General features: G+C 36.4%; 3 protein-coding genes across 3 annotated transcripts; 2 read left to right on the top strand and 1 right to left on the bottom strand.

Moving 5' to 3' along the window:
- Positions 1-2,367: 2,367 nt before the first annotated feature.
- LOC141609327 (uncharacterized) lies at positions 2,368-5,689 on the bottom strand. Its single transcript, XM_074428421.1, has 2 exons — positions 5,227-5,689; positions 2,368-2,943 (listed from the first exon to the last, which is right to left on the bottom strand). Exons 1-2 carry the CDS (start codon positions 5,566-5,568, stop codon positions 2,551-2,553), a joined length of 735 nt encoding a protein of 244 aa, XP_074284522.1. The 5' UTR covers positions 5,569-5,689; the 3' UTR covers positions 2,368-2,550.
- Positions 5,690-10,065: 4,376 nt separating this feature from the next.
- On the top strand, positions 10,066-12,059 carry LOC141606337 (uncharacterized). The gene is made up of 2 exons (XM_074425424.1): positions 10,066-10,554; positions 11,503-12,059. The coding sequence occupies exons 1-2, from the start codon at positions 10,205-10,207 to the stop codon at positions 11,771-11,773; spliced, it is 621 nt and encodes a 206-aa protein (XP_074281525.1). The 5' UTR covers positions 10,066-10,204; the 3' UTR covers positions 11,774-12,059.
- A 3,764-nt stretch (positions 12,060-15,823) lies between these two features.
- LOC141606335 (uncharacterized) lies at positions 15,824-19,209 on the top strand. The gene is made up of 2 exons (XM_074425423.1): positions 15,824-17,891; positions 18,698-19,209. The coding sequence occupies exons 1-2, from the start codon at positions 17,512-17,514 to the stop codon at positions 18,975-18,977; spliced, it is 660 nt and encodes a 219-aa protein (XP_074281524.1). The 5' UTR covers positions 15,824-17,511; the 3' UTR covers positions 18,978-19,209.
- The last annotated feature ends 6,081 nt before the right edge of the window (positions 19,210-25,290 follow it).

Raw genomic sequence — 25,290 nt, 5'->3', positions numbered from 1 at the left:
TTTCATAATTTGTGTATTTTGATGCTTATTTATGAACTTTGCACAATGTTTAAATGTAAACTGGGACACAAATATTATGAACATCAGATTTGACTGCAATTCACTTGGCGTACAACTTTAAAATTCAGTAGCTCAACAAATTCAAGATCCCAATCACTTAATGCTTGCATAACCTCATCACTTTGAGTTGTGGTGGCTTTATGCATGCAGTAAGTGATTTAGGGTCAGATTTTGCCCTCAATAACAGATCATTGGGCATTAGTCCATTATAATGAGGAAATATACCCAAACTGTAATAAAAAATCATCACTGGTCCATTTTTTCGAACCCAACCAACAAAAACATAAAAAAAAAAAACAATATAATTATGGATCGTCAGAAATTAACCTCCCTTATTCTTCAAGGAGCACCTTCATAGCAGGTAAAAAATTGCACATCTGCAATAAAGCCATTCTTTTATACTCCGGTGTCTCATATCTTGCCAATTTCTTGCTAGTCCTCTCCTCAACATCTTCCTTAAACCAAATGTTAAAAGCATCTTGCTCAGTCAAGCACGTATGGTAAACAAGTTCAGGTTCAGTCTCCATGCATGTCTCAGGAACAACCTCAACATCAGATTCAGGAACAACCTCAGATTCAGGGACAACTTCAGAAGATGATGAATAGTCATCATACGAATCAGGAATGATCTTCATTGACATGCCTTCAACATGTGCAATACTCTTCTCCCTATCGCCATAGTCATCAACGTCAACATCAACAAAAGGAGGTTCATAGATGTTGAATAGGCAAGGACCATCTTCAATATCGGAGAAAAGATGAGTCAGATCTGGAGATTTAGAGTCAAATCCTGAGGATTCATTGTGAATTTGAAGATGCGACATGTTGATGATCGGGTTTTAAGAGATTGGAGATCACAGATGAGAAGCGTGTCTCAGATTATGATAGAGACGATTTAGGGATTATAGAAAGATGAGAGGAAGGAGGCGATGAGAGGAAGGAGGCGATGACAGAGACGATTTAGGGTTTTCTGGGTTGGAGATGAAGAGATGAAGAGACGGTTCTAGAAAGATGAAGAGGAAGGAGGCTGCTAGGGTTTGGGGAAGGATGAGGGGATTATATGGCGGGAGTTGGGTTGATAATTGGGTTGTTAATTGGGTTGATAATTGGGTTGTTAATTGTTTTGGGCTGGATTAGTTAGTGTTAGGTGGGTTGAATTAGATTTGGGTTATGTTAAGTAAGTGGGTTAGTGAATGGCAAATGTTGTAATATGCAAAAATAGACAAGGATAAGATGGTAAATTCACAACTTGAAAACTTACCAAAAAAAGGAATGAGGGACAAAAACCCGACTAGCTTCAATAAGGAAAGAGGGACAAAATGAGTGAATAGGAGGGAGTACAATAACGTGGACACACGTTGGTTTTCTTTAGTAAGAAGGTTAAATACACAAACCCCAAATTACCCACTCTTAATACTCCATGATCAACAAATCTACCAACAATTTAAAGATTATCATGCACAAGGGTACACATTCTTTTTTGATAAAACAAAAAAAAAAAAAAGAATAATGAGCAATTCAGTAAAGGTTTACATAATATTGAAAAACATGATGAGATTTCAACTTAAGAAAAAAAAAGAAAATTGAAGAAAAAGGTTTTACCTTGGAAAGAAGGTGAAAATGTGGAGAAATTACGGCGACTAGGGTTTCCTGCTGTGGGGAGGTTGGTTTATATAGTGCAAGTGAGTAAGAAATTACGGTTTAGTAGTGGAAGCGATTGGGATTACCTTGAGGGTAAAACTGTAAAGTTACCGTAAGTGAAAGATGGTACGAAAAGATTCCATTAGATTTGACCTTATCTCCTTTGGTTATTGGTAGTGGAATGTACAGTCCACACCCCACGGTAAAAGTTAAAACCCTCGGGGAAGGGATTTCATCATTTTGGTAAATTTTATTTTACCAGAAATCTTAAAGTATAAATTGGCACATTACCTTTTTTAATACACTTCTCCAATGAAGTAAAATTTTAGTAGAATAAATATGAAGCTTTCTCATTGGTTAGAAACTTAGAACGTATATACCCTATAGTTTTTTATATTTTACTCCATAGTAAATAAGGAGAATGACTATATTTGGAGGTAAATTTTTATTTTCATTTTTATTATCATTATTATTCTTATTATAGTAGGTATTAAGATAAAAAAAAGTCCTAAGACCTAAATATTGTATTAATTTGGTCGTTAATAAAGAGGGGTGATCAATTAAGTTCTCACGACTACAATAAGGCAAATTTCATTTTAAGATGGCTATATTTTTCAAGTTTAAGTTGGGTGAAATATGACATCTTTTAAGGAAAATTAACCGCTACAATAAACATTTGCCGGAACATTTATTAACACGAGGAGGGACTTGGCCAACTTGATAATGAACACAAACCAATCTAAAAGCAATAAAAATGTAAAATGTCACGATTACTAAAACTACATAAAGCCTAAGTCCATAACTACAACCCAAAACACTTAGTCCGGCCAAAAACTTGTTACCACCACTTTAGCGCCTGTATCTCTTGGCCCCACCACTACCGCCACCGCCATTGTAATTGTAGCTCTTTCCAGATCCAGAGTAAGTGCTGGGGTTGTTATACTCGACTCGAGTCTCCTTCTCTTGCTTGTGATACTCAGTGTAACCCCTCTTGTCACCAACCCTTAGGGTTGAGCTTGCCTTGTACTCGTCCTTGTACCCAGTTCGTCCATGGTTCGAGTAGTCCCCGCTCGAGTATGAATCCTTGACAGTTCCACGTATGTAGCTGCCGGTTTGGTTGTCGTAATTGCTTGACTTTGTGGTTAGCTCGTAGGTGTTAGTGGTGGGTCCTGTGTTCTGATTGGTCGTCATTGTTGAGTTGTCTAGACCATTGTAACCATAATCAGGCTCGTCTGCTATTTCCTGCATAAGCATAGTAGTTTAGTGTCCCGCGTCAACAGTCGGGCGATTTTACACAAAACGGTCCAAATATAATCACATTAAAGCATCTCCAATGGTTACCTAAAAGGACTTGCTTGCAAATAAAAAAGATTTCAAGCTACTTGTTTAACCATTGGAGCACTCTCCATAAACTAGCTTAAATTGAGCTAGTACCTCAATGGAGCTAGTAGCTCAAATGGTCCTATAAGAAGAATGTAACCAATAGAAAAATAGAGGGTGTGTTAAGTGGGTTCAATTAAGCTACTAGTAAATTAGCTTAACAATTGGAGCAAATTATAGCTTGAAATTGTTGTGGCTTAAAAAGTTGATGTGGCAAAGGTAAGCTAGTAGATGCTCTTATTGAGCAAAATTAGTTAATGAAAGACATTGTTTAACAATAAACTTGTATAACACCGCTTTACACAAGTATTTGTATATGCTGCAATTCCACAACACTTTTCAATCATTTTCCGATCAAATGATTGTACAACTATCATAACAATTTATGATGATTTTTGTATTCCTACCAAAATTAAAGGTAAACAAATTACCAAAACACAGAAATTTTGAGGGATTTTATGAGTTGGTTATCATGGAATGGAAAATAAATACTTGCTATTTATTTCCCTGAGACGAGTTTCAGGATAACACTTTGACAATAGTTTTTAGAGTAAATTATAAATTACTCCCTTTTATGTTTCACTTTTCTAAACTTACTCCCTTATATGTTTCTTTTTTTAAATTACTCCCTTAAGTTGACCTCAGACCAAAACTTGCTACCATTTACCAACTCCGATGAGTATTTCCGTTTCTTTTTTAATTTTCCCTCCATATTTCTAAATTCATGACGAAACTACCCCTCACCCATCTTCCCCCTTTATCTCCCCAACTATCCCACCAGCCGCCACCCTCTCCTTCCTCTCTAACACCCCACCACCCGCCGTTCTCCTCCCTCACAATAACCCCGTCATCCGTCCTTATCTCTCCTTTCTCGCCCCATTATCTCTCCTTTCTCGCCCCATTTGCGTTTTTTGCCCAAAACAACCACCTTCAATGAGCGACGTTGCCGGCGACTCAACCACGAAAAATGTCGACATACCAATTTTGGGCTCTAATATTGCCGACAACGTCACCGGAGACATTTAGCCTATTGAATTTGTCGGTGTGTTAGGTGGGAAAGGGAGTGAGGTGTTGCTTGTTGCCGGGAAATTTAAATGAGTATGGTGGCACGTGCGGTGGCCCATTGTCCTACATCAGGTAGTGGGAGGGAGGTTGTTGGGATGACGGTGGTGCGGTAGTGGAGGTTGTGCGGTGGGCCGGTGGCCGATGGTAGAAGGGTGGATATAGGAAATGAGGAAGTAAGAGATGAAGAGAATGGTTTTTTTCGAAGGGTAATTTCGTCCATTTACTTAATTTTTTCACCTGAGAACTAACTTGGTAGTAACTTTTGACCTGAGAACAACTTAAGGGAGTAATTTAAAAAAACAAACATATAAGGGAGTAAGTTTAGAAAAGTGCAACTTAAAAGGGAGTAATTTATAATTTACTCTAGTTTTTAACATTTACATATACAGTAATTTTATTTTAGAAATCATGCGTCCATTAATAGGGTTTTATTTTAATTCGTTTTACAACTATACTAGTGACTAATCCTTATTTAATACATAGGACAAAAATAAGATAAGCTAAGAATATAAAGGAAGAAGTAAACCTCATAATAGGGCAGAGCAAAAAATCCGATTATCCAAACTGATCTGATATTCGATCCGTATCCGATCCGAATGTTTGGATATCTGATCCGAAACTTAAGTTTGGTTTGGATATCTGATCCGAAATCTTTGGTTTTGGTTTGGATATGGATATTAGAATTAAAACATTTGGATATCCAATCCGAACCGAAACTATAGTTTTCTAGTATAATTTCGAGAAAATAAAATTTTATTGATATAACAACTTAATTAATGTTTTAAATATTAAAGAAATATATAGGTGGTACTTAAATTTTATGTCGAGAACATTTACTAAAGAAAATCATCATGTAAGACTATGAATATAATCGTGTTTCAAACTTAATTTTAAAGTAAATTCAAAAGTATGGATATCCGATGGATATCCGCATCCGATCCGATTATTTTGGATACCCGAACATTGGATATCCGAAACATTTGGTTTGGATATTGGATATCTAATTTCAGGATTTTTAATATGGATATCCGATCCGAACTAACACTTTGGATCAAATACCCGATCCGTACTCTGCCCTACCTCATAGTGGTTCAAGCTCGGATCATCGCTTGCGTAACCGTAACCATAACCATAACCTTCGTTATCGTCATTGTTACCGTCACCGTGATCGTAACCCTCATTATCATCTTGATCATCACCGCCATAGAAAGGTTCACCCATGTCGGGACCGACATCTTCATCATCACCGCCATAAAAAGGTTCACCCATGTTGGGATCAACATCTTCATCGCCGCCATAGAAAGGTTCATCCATGTCGGGATCAACATCTTCATCACCGCCATAGAAAGGTTCATCCATGTCGGGATCAACATCATCACCAGAATATCCTTCGTAATCATATTGGTCATCGTCGGAAGCCATAGCTCTTAAACCCTAGTTTTGTACACTTTCTCTTTTGTTTTGTTGAAGAAGCTTTGAAAATGAATGAAAGTAAAAGTGAAAGTGGTGTTCGTTTAAATAGCGGAAGTGTCGTGGTAAAAGTGGGTAATTATGATTTACCGTAAAAAATGCTTGATGAGGAGTAGTGGAAACGATTGGGGAACATGGTAAAAAAAGAAATGAATAGTGGTAACAGTTATTAGAAGATCACGATTAGATACCAATTTGATCTTATCCTTTTGTTATTTAGTTATTGTGAATCTCTAATAAAACCGTTTTATAACAACCCAACTATGAGGTAATGACTATGGGGCTGATACGAATGGTTGGAGACTACCAAGATATTTTGGCGATTGGCGATGGCAGCAATGGGAGTGGTGGTACGAATGTGGGCGCGGCGGACTGGACTGCTCCTGATGTCGGAGTGATTAAAATTAATTCCGATGCAGCCATATTCAATGAAGAGGAGATTGGCCTTGGGGTTGTGGGTAGAGACTCTGCAGGGCGGTGGTGTTCATGGCTAGCAAGAGATGCAAAGCTCGATGGTCGGTTGAGATAGCGGAGGCGAAGGCTATGCTCTACGGACTGGAAGTAGCAAAACTTTGCTCGTGACCAAAGTGGTGGTGGAATCCGATGCTCTCCAAGTTGTCCAAGCGGTACGGAAAGGTTCGATTGATAGAAATAGTTTTGGTTTGTGTATTAATGATATTTGCAAGTTTTCTTTGCTTTTCGATTTTCATGGTAGCTTACATGTGAAGCATGGGGGTAATACGGTAGCTCATCTTGTAGCACGGTTATGTTCTAGCGTTGAGGAGGAGATATGTACGGATACTGATTTTCTGCCCTCCATCATTACGATGGCGGAGTGGGACGTAATATAATACCGCACGTGTTCTTTGCAAAAAAATAAAAATAAAAAATAAAAAAATAAGCCGTTGTAAAATAGTTTTGTAGAGTACATTCTCACAATCTCACCTAAATATGATAAGTAGTGGTGGGAAGTTATTTTACTGGTGCATTAAGTAAATTAACTTATTACTCCGTATTTAACAAAATAATTGTGCAAGACGGTTTTATACAAGAATTTTTTTATCTAATTGACAACTATTATACGGAGTATGATTGTATATACTAAGTATATAGTCCATCAAACCATTCACTAGTCAAAACTTTACAGTAGAATTTTACTGTACTAGTATATCATACGCAACGTCTGGATTTGGAACTGTTACATTGAAGATTCCATCGTAAATAAGTCTTATTTCAGACGATTTGAAACAAGACGAATCAAATGTTACCATTTTTTATTAATAGAATGTAGCCATTTAATGACAAAATATTTATAACTAAAATTGTCACTTTTTACCAAACGCTTTATCAGAAAATAGTACGGAGTAATAACATTTTATCGTAAAATAGCTATATTTGATTCGTCTTATTTCAAACTGGAAATTTTCCCATCGAAAATAAGAATTTGTTGAATACCATAATAATAATTTAGTTAAGTTTATAACTAAGTTAACTGATACCGAGTATTAAGTTTTAAATTTAGTAAAGCTAAGATTATTTTAGTTAGTTATAGTTGATTTCTGAGGTCCATGATTTTAGTTTAATTATTTACAACAGGGGACTTTGCCACCTTTAATTGCACAAGAAAATTAACAAAATCCAGTCGAAAGCAGTAGAATGTCCCGATTAGTACTAGAACCGTAAAACCATAGCTACAACCCCAAAACAACCGGGCTGTTTAGATAAGAAATTAGTACACAACCACGCACTAGTTCAGATACTTGTTACCACCACCATAGGGATTGTACCTCTTCCCTCCACCACCGCCATTGATGTAACGCTTGTTCCCACCACCATAGTTCTTGTAGTTCTTCCCAGTGTAGTTGGTGGTAGTAGTGTCATACTCAACTCGAGTCACCTTCTCCTGCTTGTAGTACTCGGTGTAACCCATCTTGTCACCAACCCTCACACTCGAGCTTGTCTTGTACTGGTCCTTGTACCCAACTTTCCCATGGTTCGAGTAGTCTCCGCTTGAGTATGATTCCTTGGCAGTCCCACGCATGTAGCTGCCGCTTTGCTTGTCGTAGTTGGTTGATTTTGTGGTTAGCTCATAGTTTGTGGTGGTGGGACCTGAGCTTTGCTTGGTAGTCATTGCTGAGTTATCCACCACTTCAACTAGACCAATGTAACCAATGCGACCATACTGCGACTTGTCTGTCATTCCTGTATAAGCAATAGAAAGTTTACATATGTTAAAATCTAATACAAATTCGAGATAGATTATGTAATGCATGGCGAATTTGGAATTTAAATCAGCGGGAGCGAAACGATAATATTATAAGGGGGCCTCAAAAAAATTCGAAAATTTTAACTAAAAATTTCGAAATTTTCAAACGTCAGTCGCCCCCACTAGCCACTCCCTGGGGCCACCACTGCCTACAGGCTATACATTTATCGCACAACGACCAACTAGGCTGCGACAATTGAATGAATACAATTATACAAATTGATTGATCTAACACAAAACTCAATCCAATCACGGAAAGAATGAATCCTAAGTGGCTAATTCCTAATAATCTAGTCAACAAATGCTTATTAATATCATTATTAGTGGAAGACCTTTGTTATGTCGGCCTGGGGTTCGCTACTTCGCATAACACCGGCAAATAATACAAAGCGTTCATAACTTTATGTTACAAAAGCCAAAGTAATCATCCCTGGCCTTCAGGCTTCATCGTTAGTAATCGTTACACAACATATACACATAATCACCAATAAATTAAATTCAATTGATTTTAAAAAACTAGGAATACTTTGTAAGAGAGAAAATAAATGTAATCCTTCCTTTCCAACCATTTGTTTACGTTTTATTAAAAGACTGCTTACACACAATAAAAATGGTAAACAAATGGTTGGGACGAAAAGCGTAACATTTGCAATTGTTGATTATATACCTGTATAAATGAACAAGCTTTGACTAAAACTTTTATACGGTTAATTTGCGGATCAACAGTTATAGTAAGAAAATCTAACATGATCTAGAGGAAATACATAGAGTACAGATTAACATCCAAATTAACATGAAGATCGAAGTGCAAGAAAGCAAATTTGATACTCTATCCGTATTCAAAATGAACTTCTCATTTAACTCTACGCGGTGATAAAAGATTTTTACCTTGAAAAGAAGTGAAAATAGAGAGAAATTTCTGGTATTAGGGTTTCCTTTGGTTTGTGGATGAAGCTTTAGAAATCAGGATAAAACCAAAAAGTGGGGAGGTTTATATAGCGAAAGTAACGTAAAATAAAAAAAAATAAAAAATGGTAAAAATAATTAACGAAAAGAAAGGTGTGGTGGAAGCGATTGGGAATCATGGGGTGAAAACTGAAAAGTTACCGTTACTTAAACGATCATACGATTATGACGGTATTTAACCTTATCCTGTTGTTTTTACCCGTTGTCCACTTGTGCGTAGCATGTACAGCCCATTTACCGATCGTCTCCTCAGTCCAACACGCAAAATCTAGATTTTCTCTAGTAAAGTCACATCAAGGATTTCACATTTTAGTAACTAGGAGTATCTTTTTTTTTTTTTTTTTTTTTTTTTTGAGAAAATTAGTAACCTTATCTTAGTTATCATAGTCATCGATAAGTAAACTATTCATAATCATGATAATTTAAAATGAAGGTATAAATAATAAAACTAAAGAAGTAATTTGTTAATTTCATTTTTTGACCCATCTCTATTGTATTTTGTTAATTTTTCCAAAAGTTCCATCTTGATGTATTGTATTTGTAACACGAACGTTTGTTTTATGTTTAAAATGTTCACTATGATATTTATCATAATATCATCCATACAGTCTTGATGTTTTCGTGGCAAAGTTATTAAATCTTACTCGAATTTTCTTGTTACTTACATAGCTACATAGAAGTATATGTAATGGTGTAAATCTTCGCTTTAAGCAAATGCTCCTAATAAAAAAAACTGGGGTACAGCCGTATAGTGGAAAATAACCGAGTAAACTTTTGAAAATGGAAAAAGACTAGATCGATACCATAGACTAAATATCCAATTTTCATCTCGAACATTATTTATCTTTAATTTAAAAAGATAAATAATTGGAGAAACGATTCAAACATACACACACTTACTCATTGGTGTATTTGGTTTCAATTTATTTAGAATTTCTTATTCATTCATCGCTAAAAATACCTACAATTTAATATTTTCTTGATAAAATACTAACTAATACTCTCCGTAAATATCATAAAAGATTGCTTTTACAATCTTTCCACGAGTTATCCCTTTCATTTCTTTCCCCACTAACTCACTTTATGAGAGATCTCTTTAAAACGACAAATTAATCTATCTTCAATGAAAATGTGTGGCGAGAATTAACCATCAAGAATAAAGATTGGCAAGTTCGTGCCCGTTTTTGTTAAATCTTCCGTTATACACAATCAATTTCTATGCACTTTTTGGTTCGGCCACAACAAATCCCAAACCAAACCTAAAACACCACTATATAAACTCACTCCCCCACACAACCACACCCTACATTTCCTTAAACTTTTCCACTAAAACAACACCCAAAAATACAAAAAACAATGGGAGTAACAACCACTTACTTAATAACCCTAACCGGTAACAACAACGAAACCCATGAAATCTCAACAACCGTAACTAGTCACCCAGGAGTCGCACGTGACTGGCTTTATTCTATTCTCTACAACCACCGTTACCATCGTCACCATCTCATTGTTGGCTTAGGTGTCCAGTGGGCTCCATATCGTCACAACCAACCTGCCGCTACCATCCAACTATGTATCGGACGGCGCTGTCTCATTTTCCAACTCCATCATGCAGACTCCTGTCCCATGATTCTTCGACGGATGTTGTCCGATCCTCAGATTACCTTTGTTGGTATTTGGAATTCCCAGGATGCTGCCAAACTAAGGTCCTCTTCGCTTTCACTATCATCTTCCTATTTTATTTTATTTTATTTTGTTATATTCAACCACATTTTGAATTTTGATATTGTGTTTTCGGTCATTTGCTTATATATTCTGCTTTGGGTGTCTCTGGCAATTAATTATTTCTCTATTTTTGGAATGTTTTTGATTAATAATTTTATCTGACAGGCATAATTTTGGTACACTTGTCACAGAGAATATACTCCCTTCTATTCACTCATTTCCCCGCTCTTTCCGTTTTTATGGTAGTCGGATTTTTTTCTCTCTTTCCTTTTCTGAAGGTTTTGCGTGGTTCAAAATCAATTGTATTTATATGTGAGATAGAGTGTTTTGTCAATTGTATGTGGGATAGACTTTTTGTTTAGTCCAAAATTATTTTCTTATTTATTGTGCAAAATGAATGCGGAAAAATTTACATCAATATATCATAAGAAATTGAAATCTCAACTCATGATTATTTAGAGAATTATGGTTGCAAATTTTGACCTATTTTTCCACGTGTGATTTTATTTTGAAATATTCTGTGTGATTCTTGACTAATAACTAAAAAACCATAAAATCTACTATCAAATTATATACACTTGGTCAAATTTTTTTTTTTTTAAATCTTGACCAAATTTCAAAAATGAAAAACATTTTAAATAGGCACAATTACAATTAGTTTGTACTACATATTGTATTGAATTAAACTTTTCATAGTCTACAAGACGACTATTGAACATATTTTTCTCCATTTATACAATTAATTTTGTTGAAAAAAATGTATTCCGTAATTCTCTCAGTCTGCAAAACGACGCTTTAACGGTCAATTTTTGTTAAGTTTCACAGTAAAAAGTGATAGTGAAAGTTTGGTTTGATTGGTAGGAGAAATTAAACAATTAAATGAAAGTGACGGATTTGGTATAATATTAATTAGTTTATCACGTGTTCAGGGAGTCGCGTCACAGGCTAGAGATGGAGGCAGGGATGCCGATTGATCTTCGCCACCACGCTGAGGACGATGATGGTAGGAGACTCTATCGAGCGACAATTGCTGAAATTGCGGAGGAGGTGCTTGGGATTGATATCGAACGAAGCCATGAGATTGCTATGAGTGACTGGGAAGATGAGGAGCTTAACTATGATCAAGTCCAGCAGGCTGCTGTTGACGCTTTTGTGGCTTATGCTGTTGGTATGAGGGTTGGTGCTGATGGTATACATTAGTACTAAATAAAAGATGTTGTCTAGTATACAACCATCTTATTTGAGAATACTCACTCGCAATTAATTAGGTTTATTCTATAAATATGAAATGTCTTACTCGGCTACTCGTAATATTTTGGATTGGGAATTAATTGATCACATAATTTGAGTAGCACCTACTTTATTTTCTCTTTTTAGTCGTATGTTGTTAATTTGGTTGGAAATTGATCATTTTCTACTGTTCGGTTATGGCGTAATATTGTACTTCATCTATTGTAAATTTTAATGTTGAGAATCTTGTTATTTCTGTTTTGAGTTTTAGATTTTGGAAGATATTATTGAGCAGTGGCGTCTTTATGGGGGGTGCGGTGGATGCACCTGCACCCCCAAGCCATTTTATTTCAAGTAAATATTAGACAGGAGTTTTAGCAGTATATGCATCATGGTGCACTGGTAAGTATGGTGAATGTTTTGTTGGATGTCTGGTGTTCGATCCACAGGGTCATCTTTTTTGATTTAATTATTTTTGTTCTCTTACCTAGAACTATTTCCTCCTAAATCATTCTTGGTTGATTCCCATAGTTTTTTTTTCTTTTGTAATTTTATTGTTAGTTTGATAGTTTCCAGTATAGGACTATCAAAATGAGCTCTTATTAAATATCAATGTCGTCACTAATTATGTGTAATAATTAATATTGCAGTTATTCTTTTATAATAAGACGATTTTACCCAATGTTAATTAAAAGTAGTTATCAAAAACCTTGTCTCACAATATACTTGTGTAAATTCCGACCTTATACAAGTATTTGTGTTAATACTATGACCGTAGGAAAATAACATACTCCCTTATTAGTGCTAAACTTATTATTAACCGTCGTCTAGCATTTTTAGAAATTTGATTGTCGAGATCTCAAATCCGTAGCCGCACCCCCTATAGACAAATCCTAGATACGCCACTGTTATTGAGATTGGAGGTTAGAATCGTGGTTGCTATTTGATGGTATGCAATTATGCATAGCTTTGGTATCCGTCTACGATAACCCCCACCGCCTTGGTTTTGTCGCCTTATCTTGGTGAATCTGCGGTTACATGTACATACGTCGCCGGTGGAGAGAATGTTTGAGAGTATGTATCCATGATGTTGGATTTTTGAGTCAACCAACCACTCACAATATTAGTGGCCCATTATTTTGGCTACTTTGTCTTCCCACTTCTTCAACCACCCACTCATCTTTTCTTCATTTTTCTAACTTGATCTTTGATGGCAAGATTAGTATAAATGGAACACAAATTCTGATTATTAAGGTCACCAAACCTACTCTCCCTTAAGATAATATATACCATCTAAATCACTGAGAAGGAGGGTTCGGAACCGAAATCAGAAAAGGCACATTAAGCAGACGAGTTTTTTTATAGCAGCAAAGGTCGAGAACGGAAACGGGTTTATTTCTTTTATTTGGGTAAAAGCTGATCAGGAATACCGATAAGCAATGGCTGGAGGTTTTAATTCTCGATCTTTATTTATCGCTTCCGCTTCTTAGTTTATTGTATGTTTATTTCAGTAATTAAACATACATATAGAAGATTAAATATCTTACATTTGGTATTAGAGCAAGTTTATCGCCTCTGTCTTGTTTGTTGTTTTCCGACTTCGGTTTTTCCGTCAATTGAAATGTGATGATTTGACGCTCTCGTTTTTCTGTCGGATTATGGGATTTCTTCTGATAATCGTTTATTGCCTTGTTTGTGTGTAATCTATTTCCGTCTTTATCATTAAAATCTGGGAAATTTTATGTTGAAATTTTATTTTTTATTTTTCTGGAAATTTCTGTTTTTGATGTATTGACGGAAGGTTGAAGATGACTTACATCTGTTGTTTTCGCGCACTGTTACGGTTTCTACTGTGCTATGATTTTGTTGCTTTATAGTGTACACAAATTCTCCCTTATGACGGAGGGTATCCGTCGCAAACTTGCGACGGATACCATATCGTCTCACAAAAAATCCATAAGAGTGAGAGACAAAGCACATGGGGTGGGTGCCCACCTTGTCCCCTCTACCCATTTCCACTTACATAATATCCGTCGCAATATCCGACCCGTCGCAAGGAAGACGTACTGTATAGTGTAATGCAGTAATTGTGTGCTTATTCTTTGATTTTAATGTACACCATTAACTATCTTTTTCTTAAAAGTTGTACTTTTGTGTACACCAAAGTTGCCCCATGTTTCACAAATTTGTCCACATGCTAAAGTGGGGAGTACTTTATGCATTTTATATAGTTTATTGGAGTATATGAAATTATGGAGTACCCACTGTTATTTTATTGTTTTTGTTATTGTTTATTGGAGTATATGAAATTATGGAGTGGTGTTTGGACCACCATGCTATTGTCGCCTTTATGGTTTTGTTATTTTATTGTTTATTGGAGTATATGAAATTATGGAGTGGCACCACCATGCTATTGTCACCTTTATGGTTTTGTTATTTTATTGTTTATTGGAGTATATGAAATTATGGAGTGGTGTTTGCACCACCGAGATAAGTCTGGTGATAATGGACAAGCATGTGACTTCATACATTTTTTTTTTTTTTTTTTTTCTTTACTTTGGCTAATTAAGTATGCTGAGTATTGGAAATTGATTCTACTTGATTTGCTTGAAGTGATGGCATTATTTTTGGCTTTCGACAGTATCATTGGTATTTACTTCGCTAACGCTATATACATCGAGTTAGTATATACATAAAGTAAATGTCAAGTGATTTTAAATTTATTAGTTAGGGAGTAGCTACAGCATCTCTAACTGATTAAATTTTATACGAAATCACATGTGAAAACTAGACATTTTATTGTAATTAATTATACGTAATGTGATGAGACTTACCCACATGAATCTTATTATATTTGTATAATTAGTTAGGATGTTATATTGAACTATGTTTCTTAATATACCCACAGGAGTTGAGAAATAAATATAATTTGATAGTTTCATCATAAAGTTTAAGGTTTTTATGCATCTAATTTAAGTAGACTTTAGCCCACAGGCAAGTTTATGTCACTAGATTCATATAAGCATAATTTACATTGGTAAGTTGTGATAAAGTTAAGTCTCAATTTTGTTACTAAGCATGTATATTTAAAATTTGCAGCAAGTTTACCTGGAAGTTCCTATGATATCAAAATAGACGTTCCTGAATTCGCGGTGGAGAGAATGTTTGAGAGTACTCTGTTTCGATGTATCCATGATTCCTAGGGTGAGATTGATATGGGTTCGAGTTTGAGTGGGTAATCATTCGAGTGTTGATCAAATAAGATTAAAATATAAATTAAATTAAATATAATTTTTAGATTTCTTTCCTTTTGAATAAGGATTGATTATACTATACGACGGTCTTATATAAGAGTTACTGATATTTTCCTACCCTAATCCGACCCGTATTTTAACCCGATCCATATGAACAATTAACAAACGACCCGATTGACAGATATACTTCCGCTATATATATCCATCCTAGTCAATACAGACACATTTACCCTTCCTCCACTCCTCTTCGGCCCATTTGCATTAACTCCGCCATTTTATACAATCCCCTATCTATAAAAGCTGAAGCAATTAGAGGATTGTGATTGGTCCCTAATTTGTAGGGAGTAAAAAATCTTTTATTTCAAAATGCAACCCACGTTCAATGAAATAGATTAATTACCATCTCTCTTCTACCTAACTAGGTTCCTGCTTTCATAAATAAATTCATAAATAAATCAAGATTAGATTAATTAACATTATACTATGCTTTCATTTCATAATTAATCCGTGAATCAATAATTAAAATGATTAATAATTACATCCAAAATAACCAGTTACAAAATCAATATACTACGTTTATTATAATTACAAAACAAAAAAAATCTTCATTTGTTACTGATGTCTTCACGATACAATTTAATGCCCAATTAAAATTTATGCCACTTAAAAAATTCAATAGTAGTATTAAATTTACATTGCTATGATTTTAAAATAAAAAATCACTAAAAAAAATATCATAAATCATAATTTAGAAAAAAATAATGTCGGCATGATTACAAAATCAAAATAATTATAACCAAATTAAATACATAAATAAATCTGGTTGAAAAAAATGAAGCTTGGATTGAACAACTTAAATAAATTGGTGCGATGATTAGAACTTGAGTTTCAATCAAAAATTTACTTGGAGGCATTCAACAAAAAAAAAATCATGAAAGCAGGGAGATCTAAGGTAAAAATAGATTGAAATAGATAGATATGTGAATGTTAGGAAGTCCATAAATTGTGCAAAGACTCCATTGTATTGTGTGAGTATTTAATAATTAATGTGTTTTATAGAATATAAGATTGAATTAAACGGATTGTGTATATAGGAGGAATATATATGAGGGTTTTTTTTGAGAAATATATATGAGGTTTTGATTATGAATAAATGGTTAATGGATACAAGGTTAATGTGATAGAACTATAGAAGGTGATCAAGTGAGTAAGTGAAGGAGGCGGTTGGAACTTGGAACTTGGAACTTGGAAGTATGTTCAAGAATTTAGGTTTAGTAATTATGATGGGTTGGGCTTGGTATACTTGGATATAGACGTGGTAAATGGGATATTCAGGTTGAGTTCGGGTCGGGTCACATCGGATCGGCCCAATAATTTATATGATCACTTCGAACGAGGTTATATTGGGTCGGGTCAATCTGGGTCGTTTATGTTATTTTGGATCATGATTTTGCAGTAATTAAGTCATTTTAGGTCAATCGGGTCACTTTGGATCGGGTCAGTTTTGGGTCGGGTCACTTCGGGTGTATTGCGTCACTTTCGGGTGATACATTTCCGGTCATTTTCGCGTCTCGGATCATTAGGATCGGGACAGCTTTGCTTGGTCTACTTGGATAAATGGATAGTTGGATTTCATTACTATTTCACTTTTTGTCAATAAAAAATATGAGAACTTAATTCCGGATTATGATTTAAGCTACGACATATTCGGTACTGCCTTCGGTTATTTGTTTGCTTTGGCTTTAGCACATAGACAAAAAAAGGGGTAGGTCAATCATTAGATGACAAGCGGACCAAATTGAGTATCGAGGATTCAATTCTCTATTATAGACATCCCTAAAATTGAAAAGCAAACAAATAACTGTGACGGAGGGAGTATAAACAACTAATTTACATCTCACATTTTTTTAGTTATAATTCGAACATTCAATTTTATCATATCAAATCATAATTCTCAAAATAACAAATCATATGTAATAAGAAGTTAGATAGAGAAATCATGAAGTACTTCACCTAAATATTTACATCTCATTATATTTATATAAATTATCAGACGTCGAATATCAGAATTTTAAAAGAATCCCGTGCAATTTTCTGCACGGGTGTAAAACTAGTTCACTCTTAAGAATGAAGTTGAATTTCGCACCATCCTAATCTCATTAGCCGGCAAGAATAAGCACCGCCCATCAAAGAAATCACCAACGGCTTTCGGACCCAATAACTTTCAGTTGCGCAGGCGTTATTGCTTAAGACGGTGTGAAACCGTTTTACACTACAATTTATGCCAGTTCCGTCCTAAAACTATTTTTACTTTTGTACTTATGAGGGACGAACCCCCGAAATTCCGTCTTAAACATCTGTATCAGTTCCGCAGGTCTAAACAAACTTAAACTAATCCCCACTATATAAACTCACTCGCCCCACCATTCCATTACCACAAAAATTCAAAAAACAATGGGAATACTAATATCAGAAAACCCACACTACAACTCCAATTTCACAATAACCCTAATCGGTAACAACAACCAAACCCATCAAATCTCTACCACCGTCACCAACCACCCCGGTATCGCACGCGACTGGCTTCACTCCCTTCTCCATAACCACCGTTTCCATCGTCACCGTCTCGTTGTCGGTTTAGGCGTTCAGTGGACCCCATCCACCTACTTCTACAATCACTCTGCTGCTACCATCCAACTCTGCATTGGCCGCCAATGTCTTGTCTTCAAACTCCACCGTGCCGGCTCCTGTCCTCGTGTTCTTCGTCGGTTACTGTCTGATTCCCGTGTTACTTTCGTCGGTCTTTGGAATCATCAGGATGCCGCTAAACTTAGGTGACGGAATCCTTTCACTATGATCTTCCTATTTGATTTTTCGCGTTTTTTTTTGCAATATTCGACGATATTTTGAGATATTGTTTTATGTTTATTCGGAGTATTTTAAATTTTTTTTTGTTATTTTCAGTATAATTTTATGACCGATTTTTGAATTACAACCAATCAACAAGCAAGATTATTATATGATTAATATTTCGTCAATTTTTTTATAAAATCTTGACCAAAATTAGAAATGAAATTGATTTGAATGGACGGAATTAGTATACTCTCTCGTATGCAACCGTATTTTTCTACATTTATACAATTACTCATCCTCTCGCATTCGTAGTTGTCTGTGTGATATTGATCCAGTTTAGGCTTAAATTGTTGGAAATATAATACGGAGTACTTGTTTAAGTTGGCCTTACACGAATATTTTGTAAAACGGTTTTTGATAACTACTTTTACTATAATTGGTCTCTAACGGCATTTTATACTTTTGTTTTAAATTATTAACCGTCAAAATTGTTCAAGTTTGGCCTTAAAAAGTCATAAACGAAGTTTGTTGTTGATTGGAAAGAGGAAGTAAACAATTGAATGTGACGGAGATGATTTTTGTGAATTGGATACATTTTACACAATCTTTGTGTAAGACGGTCTGAAACAAGATTAATTGGTCTTATAACGAACTCTAACCGCATTTTATACTTAACTGCTTATGTTTTTAATTTTGACCTTAAAAAGTCATATAAAGTTTGTTTTTAATGCGAAAGATGAAGTAAACAATTGAATGTGATGGAATTGTTATATATCATGTGTATCAGGGAGTCGCGCCACAAGCTAGAGATGGAGGCAGGGATGCCGATTGATCTTCGCCACCACGTGGAAGATGATAATGGAAGGAGCCTTTATCGATCAACAATTGCTGAAATAGCAGAGGAGGTGCTTGATATTGATATTGGACGAAGCGATACGGTGGCTAGGAGTGACTGGGAGGTTGAAAATCTTAGCTGTGGCCAAGCCTTGCAGGCTGCTATTGACGCATTTGTGGCTTACGCTGTTGGTATGAGGATTCGTGCTTGGGAGCTCAACCCCAACTTTTAACAATCGCTTCACAGCATGTTAGTAATTAAAAGACTGTGTCTACTGTCTAGAGTACAACGATCTTATTTGAGAATACTACTCGTAATTAATTAGGTCCATTCTTACAGATGAAATGACCAACTAGTAGTATAATATTTTGGGTTTGAGGTAGAGATTAATGCTAAGAGGATGTCCCATCCTCTTCAATGTGGAACCACAAGACTAATTAAAATCAATTTACATTCGGTCCACTCAATCTTAATTGAGTTTGTTATGTTTTATTATCGTTACATTGGACTAGGAATACTATTGACGATATAATCGATCTAGCGGCAAACTTTCATTGCATTTCTTTTGCTTATGTTCCTAGAATTTGTAATAAAGCCGCTCATAAGATAGCTAAGCGTGCTATTAAAATGTAGATCTCGTTATCCCGATTGTAAAAAAAAAAAAAAAAAGTTTAGGGCGGTTTTATTCTAAATTTACATATGAGATAATTTTATGATTAATTAAGGTAGTAAATATTGACGATGTCTTATTCTAACAGTCATTAAGATGAAAGTGTATAGACAATTGATTTTAGCTTTGAATTTCCTTTCCCTAGTCATTCCGTTGATGTGGCCCATAATTTAGAAGTATATAGACAATCACAAAATTTCATTGAACACGACACGTATCCGTCACTTTGGAGTGACGGATACCATTTTCTCTCACAAATGACCCAAATAGAGGAGAGAGGGAAGCACATGGGGTGCCCCCACCTTGTCCCCCCTATCCGTTTTGTAAATGACATTACCCGTCACTTGCTCCGATCCGTCTTCGGCAAGACTAACTGACAGACAGTCACTTGCTCCGATCCGTCTTCAGCAAGACTAACTGACAGACAATAGATTTTAGCTTTGAATTTTCTTTATGAACAATTAGTAACCTAATAAAAGATAAGACTAAAGCTCTCTCCTCTCTCTAATTTTCTCTCTCCAAAAAAAACCCCAAAAAACCCCAAAAATTTAAGTCTTGCTCCATCACTAGCCACCCACCCCTCTACATCCCCTATATTTTTACCGCCTCTCCGGAGATGTGGCGCGCTTTGGCTTGTCTCGAGGAGGGTCATTCACTCCTTGCTTAAAGCGATTACGTTTGATTTCCGATTGTTTTACTTCGGATGGATGTTTCCTCGGTCACCGTCTCCAATCAGTTTATAATTTCGTCTTCCCTTGTCCGATCTGTTGAAGTTTGGTTTTTTTTTGTTGTTCTTGGGTCTACTCCGTTGCTGGTGTCGTCACTTTTCTCGTTCACGGTGGTCTGCCTTCTCTTGGTGGTCTTGCATGTCCCCTCTCCCGACTCCTTGTCCTGTCTCCGTCCTTTTGGATTTCATCCCGGCAGGTGATCCCCCATTTCCCCACCTCCGGGCTGATTTTCTTTTCGTGTCGATGAGTATAGCTCATCCATTTCCGCTTTGTTGTCCTATGTGATTTTGGGTCCGATATGGTGATCCCCATTTCCCCCCCACCTATCGGTCCTTTTTCGTTTACCAATAGTGTCAGTGAGTGTCGTCTATGTCTTTGTTCATTTGCATGTTTAACGGTGGTCTGGGAGGAGTCGGTTGGTGTTATGAGTGGCTTTGTTGCGTGTTTTCCACCTTTTGCGGTTTGCATGTCCCCGTGTGTCCCCCGTTGCTTCGTTTGGAGCTTTGGGGTGTTCCGAGTGTTTGTTGTCTTGTGGTTCATGTTTCGGCCTAGGATTGTTGTGGAGTTTATGGTCTGATCTTGTTGACTTGATGGGGACTCTTTCATCTTTGTTTGACTTGGGTTCATCCTGTTTTGGTCCTTTTCAGTTTTATGATTGGAGTGTTGGTCTGACTTGGTAGTTTCAATATGGATCGGATTGTAGTGTCGGGTGGGTTGGTTGTGATGGTCACTTTCCTTTTATTTCATGACTTTAGTTAGAAGTGTCCTTTTTATTTTTGTCTTTTTAATTTGTTTTTCCTTAATAAAGATTTCCTTATGTAAGCATCTCCTTCAAGGGTTTAGGGTGTCCTGTCCCTCTATCATTTGGAGTTTGCTTCCGTCTTGGAATCATGTTATGGATCCTCTCAGTCGAGTGTGGGTTGGTCTCGGAATTTGGTGCCTTTTGGAGTCTCGTGGAGGGGTGTTTGGTTGTGGGGTTGTCCTTGTTCTCATCTATCTACATTCCGATTTTCGTGGTTTGCTGGTCTTACGATCCAAGGGTTCAATCTCTAAGGTGTAGGAGAGTTATCTCCACCGATGGCAGACTTCATCGTCTTGCTTGTCACCTTTTATTTCTACGTTCTTTTCGCAAGAGCGTAAGTATACCTTGTTATTGTCACCCGACGGTTTTTATGTATCAGCGGTTTATGGAAGTCAAGTGTGATGGTGAAGCTGGTTCAAATGCTCGCTATCAATATTCCGTTCTACTCCATGCTATCATAGTTTTAGTAGTTTGTATTAATAATGTTGTTTTAGTCTTACACAATGGATGTATTATGGGCTCCGAGAGCCAAACTATCATGTAATACATCTTTTCTCTCCGACAAAAAAAAAAAAAAAAAAAAAAAAAAAAAAAAAAAAAATTAGTAACCTAATTTGTTTTACTTGCTTGATTATTACGTTCTAACGCACGAAGCAAATGTATACAACTCATTGGAACGGAAGAAGTAATGTAAAATAGATTCAACCACCAACATTCGCAATCTACATTAATGTAAAGAAATGATTAGATGTACCATGTAAACATTAAACCCTTATAATTTTTTTCATTATAATTATAAACTAAGTTAATTACTCCGTTATAACGCACGAGCTTAACGCCAACAACATATATAATTTGAGACTAAGAGTTATTCTTACCATTAACATTAATCCAAAAAAAAAATCACATAATCTAACTAGTATAAAAGTCGGGTTTTTTTTGAAGGTTTCCCATTGGCTGAATTTTTTTAAAAATTTGGCAACATATATGACCCACCACTTTCTATACACCACTTAATTACCCTCTCTCCTCTCAATCTCTCCTCTCCTCTCCTCCACCCAATTCAAATCTGAAAAATTACTTCGAAAAAAATGATTTTAAGTTTATTTTGCACGTTTTTTATAATAAAATCAATTTATTAATAGTCCGTATAATCTAAGCTAATCTAATTTGAATTAATATAATCTAATTCTTTTAAATGATCTCAAGTAAGCGATTACAAATATTTAACATCTAAAAATTACTTATTTTTTTTGAAAAAATTGTTTTAAAATCTTCAAAAAAATTTGAAAGCTAAAATTAACAATTTATTTCAAAAAATTCTCTTTAAAAATCCTGTAACTATAATAGGAAAAACATGCCATTAAAAACTTATATAAAAATAAGATTTTGAAATTTAATTGATAAATATTTTTATAAAATATCCAAGTCATTTAAATTGAATAGATTTAATTTTCGTTCTTAGAAATACTCTATTGTTTTGTCAAAAAAAACTTCAAAAAAGGGAAGATTACATTCAAAATATGAGATTTTTTTAAATTAACGAAAATAAGTTTTAAATAAATGAAAATAATAATTTAAACATAATATAAGCAACCAGATAAAGTAAAAAGAATATTATTTAAAAACACATACTTACTCATATTGAGTAATTTTATTTAAAAAAATAATACTCATTAGATCGATGATATTCACTAATAATTTTATAAAAAAAAAAAAATCAACTTTAAAAAAAATAACCATCAGATCTATGAGAAATTGAATAAAAAAAATCAAAGAAACATGAACAAAAAATGAAACAAACATAGCTGATTGTGAGAGAGATTGACAACTGGGTAAACATTATCGAGAAACGAGATGATATATTATTTAATGAATAAGGATTATAAAGAGAAATTATAGGTTTGAGAAAATGATATAATGACGGTGACTGCTGAGGGTGTGTTTGATGAGAGAGAGAGCGAAAGAGAAAGAGGCGTGTGAACTGTGAAGTATAAGTATGTTAGGTTAACATTGCTAATTTACTATAAGGTGAAGGTGGGGCCTTTGGCGATATGTACTGAGATTTTAATGGATTAGTTTGAAGTTATTTAAGGCTATTTTAATCATATTTAGATTTTGAGCCAACAGTTTGTTATTGAGCCTATTTAGATTGACACGAATTATAGAGTAAAACGGATCTGTGAGACGGTTCATTTCAACAAATAAACTATTTATCTAATACTAATAAGTAAGTTGTTTTTATATACAACGAAATCGTCTCACCATGTCAATTCGTCCCATGTAATAACGACTGTATTAATGTTATTGTCTTTACTATATTCAATATTGTTGATTGATATTCTTACTTAGTATATTTAAACTTTAATATTTCTACATTTTCTCCATTCATAATTTAATAATAACAATTGTTTAACAAGTAATCCCGTGCAATTTTTGGTGCACGGGATTAAAACTAGTTGTAAGTGTTCCGGGTGTAATTCCAGAGCAGTTATATGTTACCACCCGTGCTTGTAGAATGACGTCCTTAGTTGAATCCTCCTTGCGGTCTCCTGAAACGATGAACAAACTGAGGGCTCGGCTTTGGGCCGAGCGAACTCACTCCGACGCTCAAGTCAGTAACTTAGAGAGGTAAGTTGTTGTTACTTAGCAAGGTGCGTATTGTAGAGAGATAAGGAAGATATTACCAGATGAATAGTGATTCTTAGGTTTAATTGTGGATCCTTTCCTCAATGATAGTTGAGGAGTATTTATATACTTTCACCTTTTGTCACGTAGTGGCCAAGTGGCTAGCAGGTGGAAAGACTGAGCTACCCTCGGCCGAGGGACCCATGGCAGGCCGGCGGGCCATGTTGACTCGCCGCCGAGGGGTCTTGGATATGAGTTCGCGGATGTGTGCCCCGGCGGACAAGGTGTCCTAGCCGAGGCACAAGAGGCAGGCCGACAGGCTGCGTCGGTTAGGCTGTTTAAGCCGTTGACTTGCTGTGGATATCTTTGACCTTGCTCAATATGTTGACTTGGTCAGAGGGTGCAGAATATGCCCCATCAATTTGCCCCCAGCGTAGTCTATGCCGTGGCATGGGCTCCGATGTATGCTGAGCGTATATTCTGTGCCGCCAGCAATTTATGCCCCGGCTTCTTCTTCCCCGGCATGGCTCTGCTTAGGCTGCACCATATCCCCCCTCCACATGGATGTGTAAGGGACGTCCGATGTGGAAAAAGGCAATGACGCTGGCTGAGACCAGGTAGAGAGTGCCGGTTGTTTCTGATTGCCCCCTGGCCGGTGCTTTCTGGCTTGGTTGATCACGTGGCCGGCGGAGAACAGATACTTAGGAATTTGTCGAGGAAGATGAATAGGCAGAGATATGAAGGGGCGTGTTGAAGACGCTTGGTCACTGTTGCATTGATTGACATTCAACTGTCGCGACGATTGACATCCCGTGGTTCCATGCTCGACACGTGTCTGTTTGTTGATTGGCTGATGTTTCATGGGCTGCGCCCTGATTGGTTCCTCTTCATGGGCTTTCCTCTATAAATAGGGTACTTAGTCCCTGAAATTGGCCACCAATTTCATTTCCTCAAAAATTTCCTTCTTTCTAGCCCTTGTGACGAAACCACTCTCTAGCTTTCCGAATTATTACTCCGGCGTGGCAGTTTTCTTCAAGGTAAACAAATAAATTCTCTTTTTAACTCGTAAGTTTTGTTGTAACATGTCTTCTGCTGGTGCTGGACCTAGTGAGCCTGCGCCGGGGGGTTCCTCGTCGCGTCTTGATGAGGAGGAGATACTAAACGCCATCCCGATAAGGTTTGGGGGCCCTAGGTCTCCGTCTCCTGAAGTCGATCCAAAAGCTCCGGAGGGTGGGGGGATGATGACTGTGAGGAAGGGATTCCTTCTGGTGAGGAGAGACCGCCTATCCTGGGCCACGGCGAGGCGTGCGAGACTGGTCCTGACCGTGCCTGGACCAATAAATTCGCCAGTTGTTCTGGTGGGACTCTTTTCGAGGGTCATTTCTACTTCGGTGAGGGGTACAAAATCGTTATCCCTGGGAAGGGTCAGGCGGTCTGTTGCCCTCTTCCGGGGCATATCGGCGTATATATCAGGCATCTGGAGTATGGCCTCCGGTTTCCTTTGAATAAATACGTCGCGGCCATCGTCAAAGCTATGAACGTTGCCGTGGCTCAGCTGCATCCGTTAGCTGTTAGGACGATAGTTGGCTTCGTGTGGCTCTGTCTTTTCAAGGGGGAGGTACCTACCGTTAATTTATTCCGCCGGCTTCATCATCTTCGGGCATCGACCCCCGGTAAGGTGGGGTGGTACAGCGTGCAGATGGAGCCGGGCGTCCTC

This window comes from Silene latifolia, chromosome 10, assembly GCF_048544455.1.
Source record: "Silene latifolia isolate original U9 population chromosome 10, ASM4854445v1, whole genome shotgun sequence".
Lineage (NCBI taxonomy): Eukaryota > Viridiplantae > Streptophyta > Magnoliopsida > Caryophyllales > Caryophyllaceae > Silene > Silene latifolia.
Note: the sequence above shows the minus strand (reverse complement) of the source record. Positions and strands in the feature narration are given on the sequence as shown.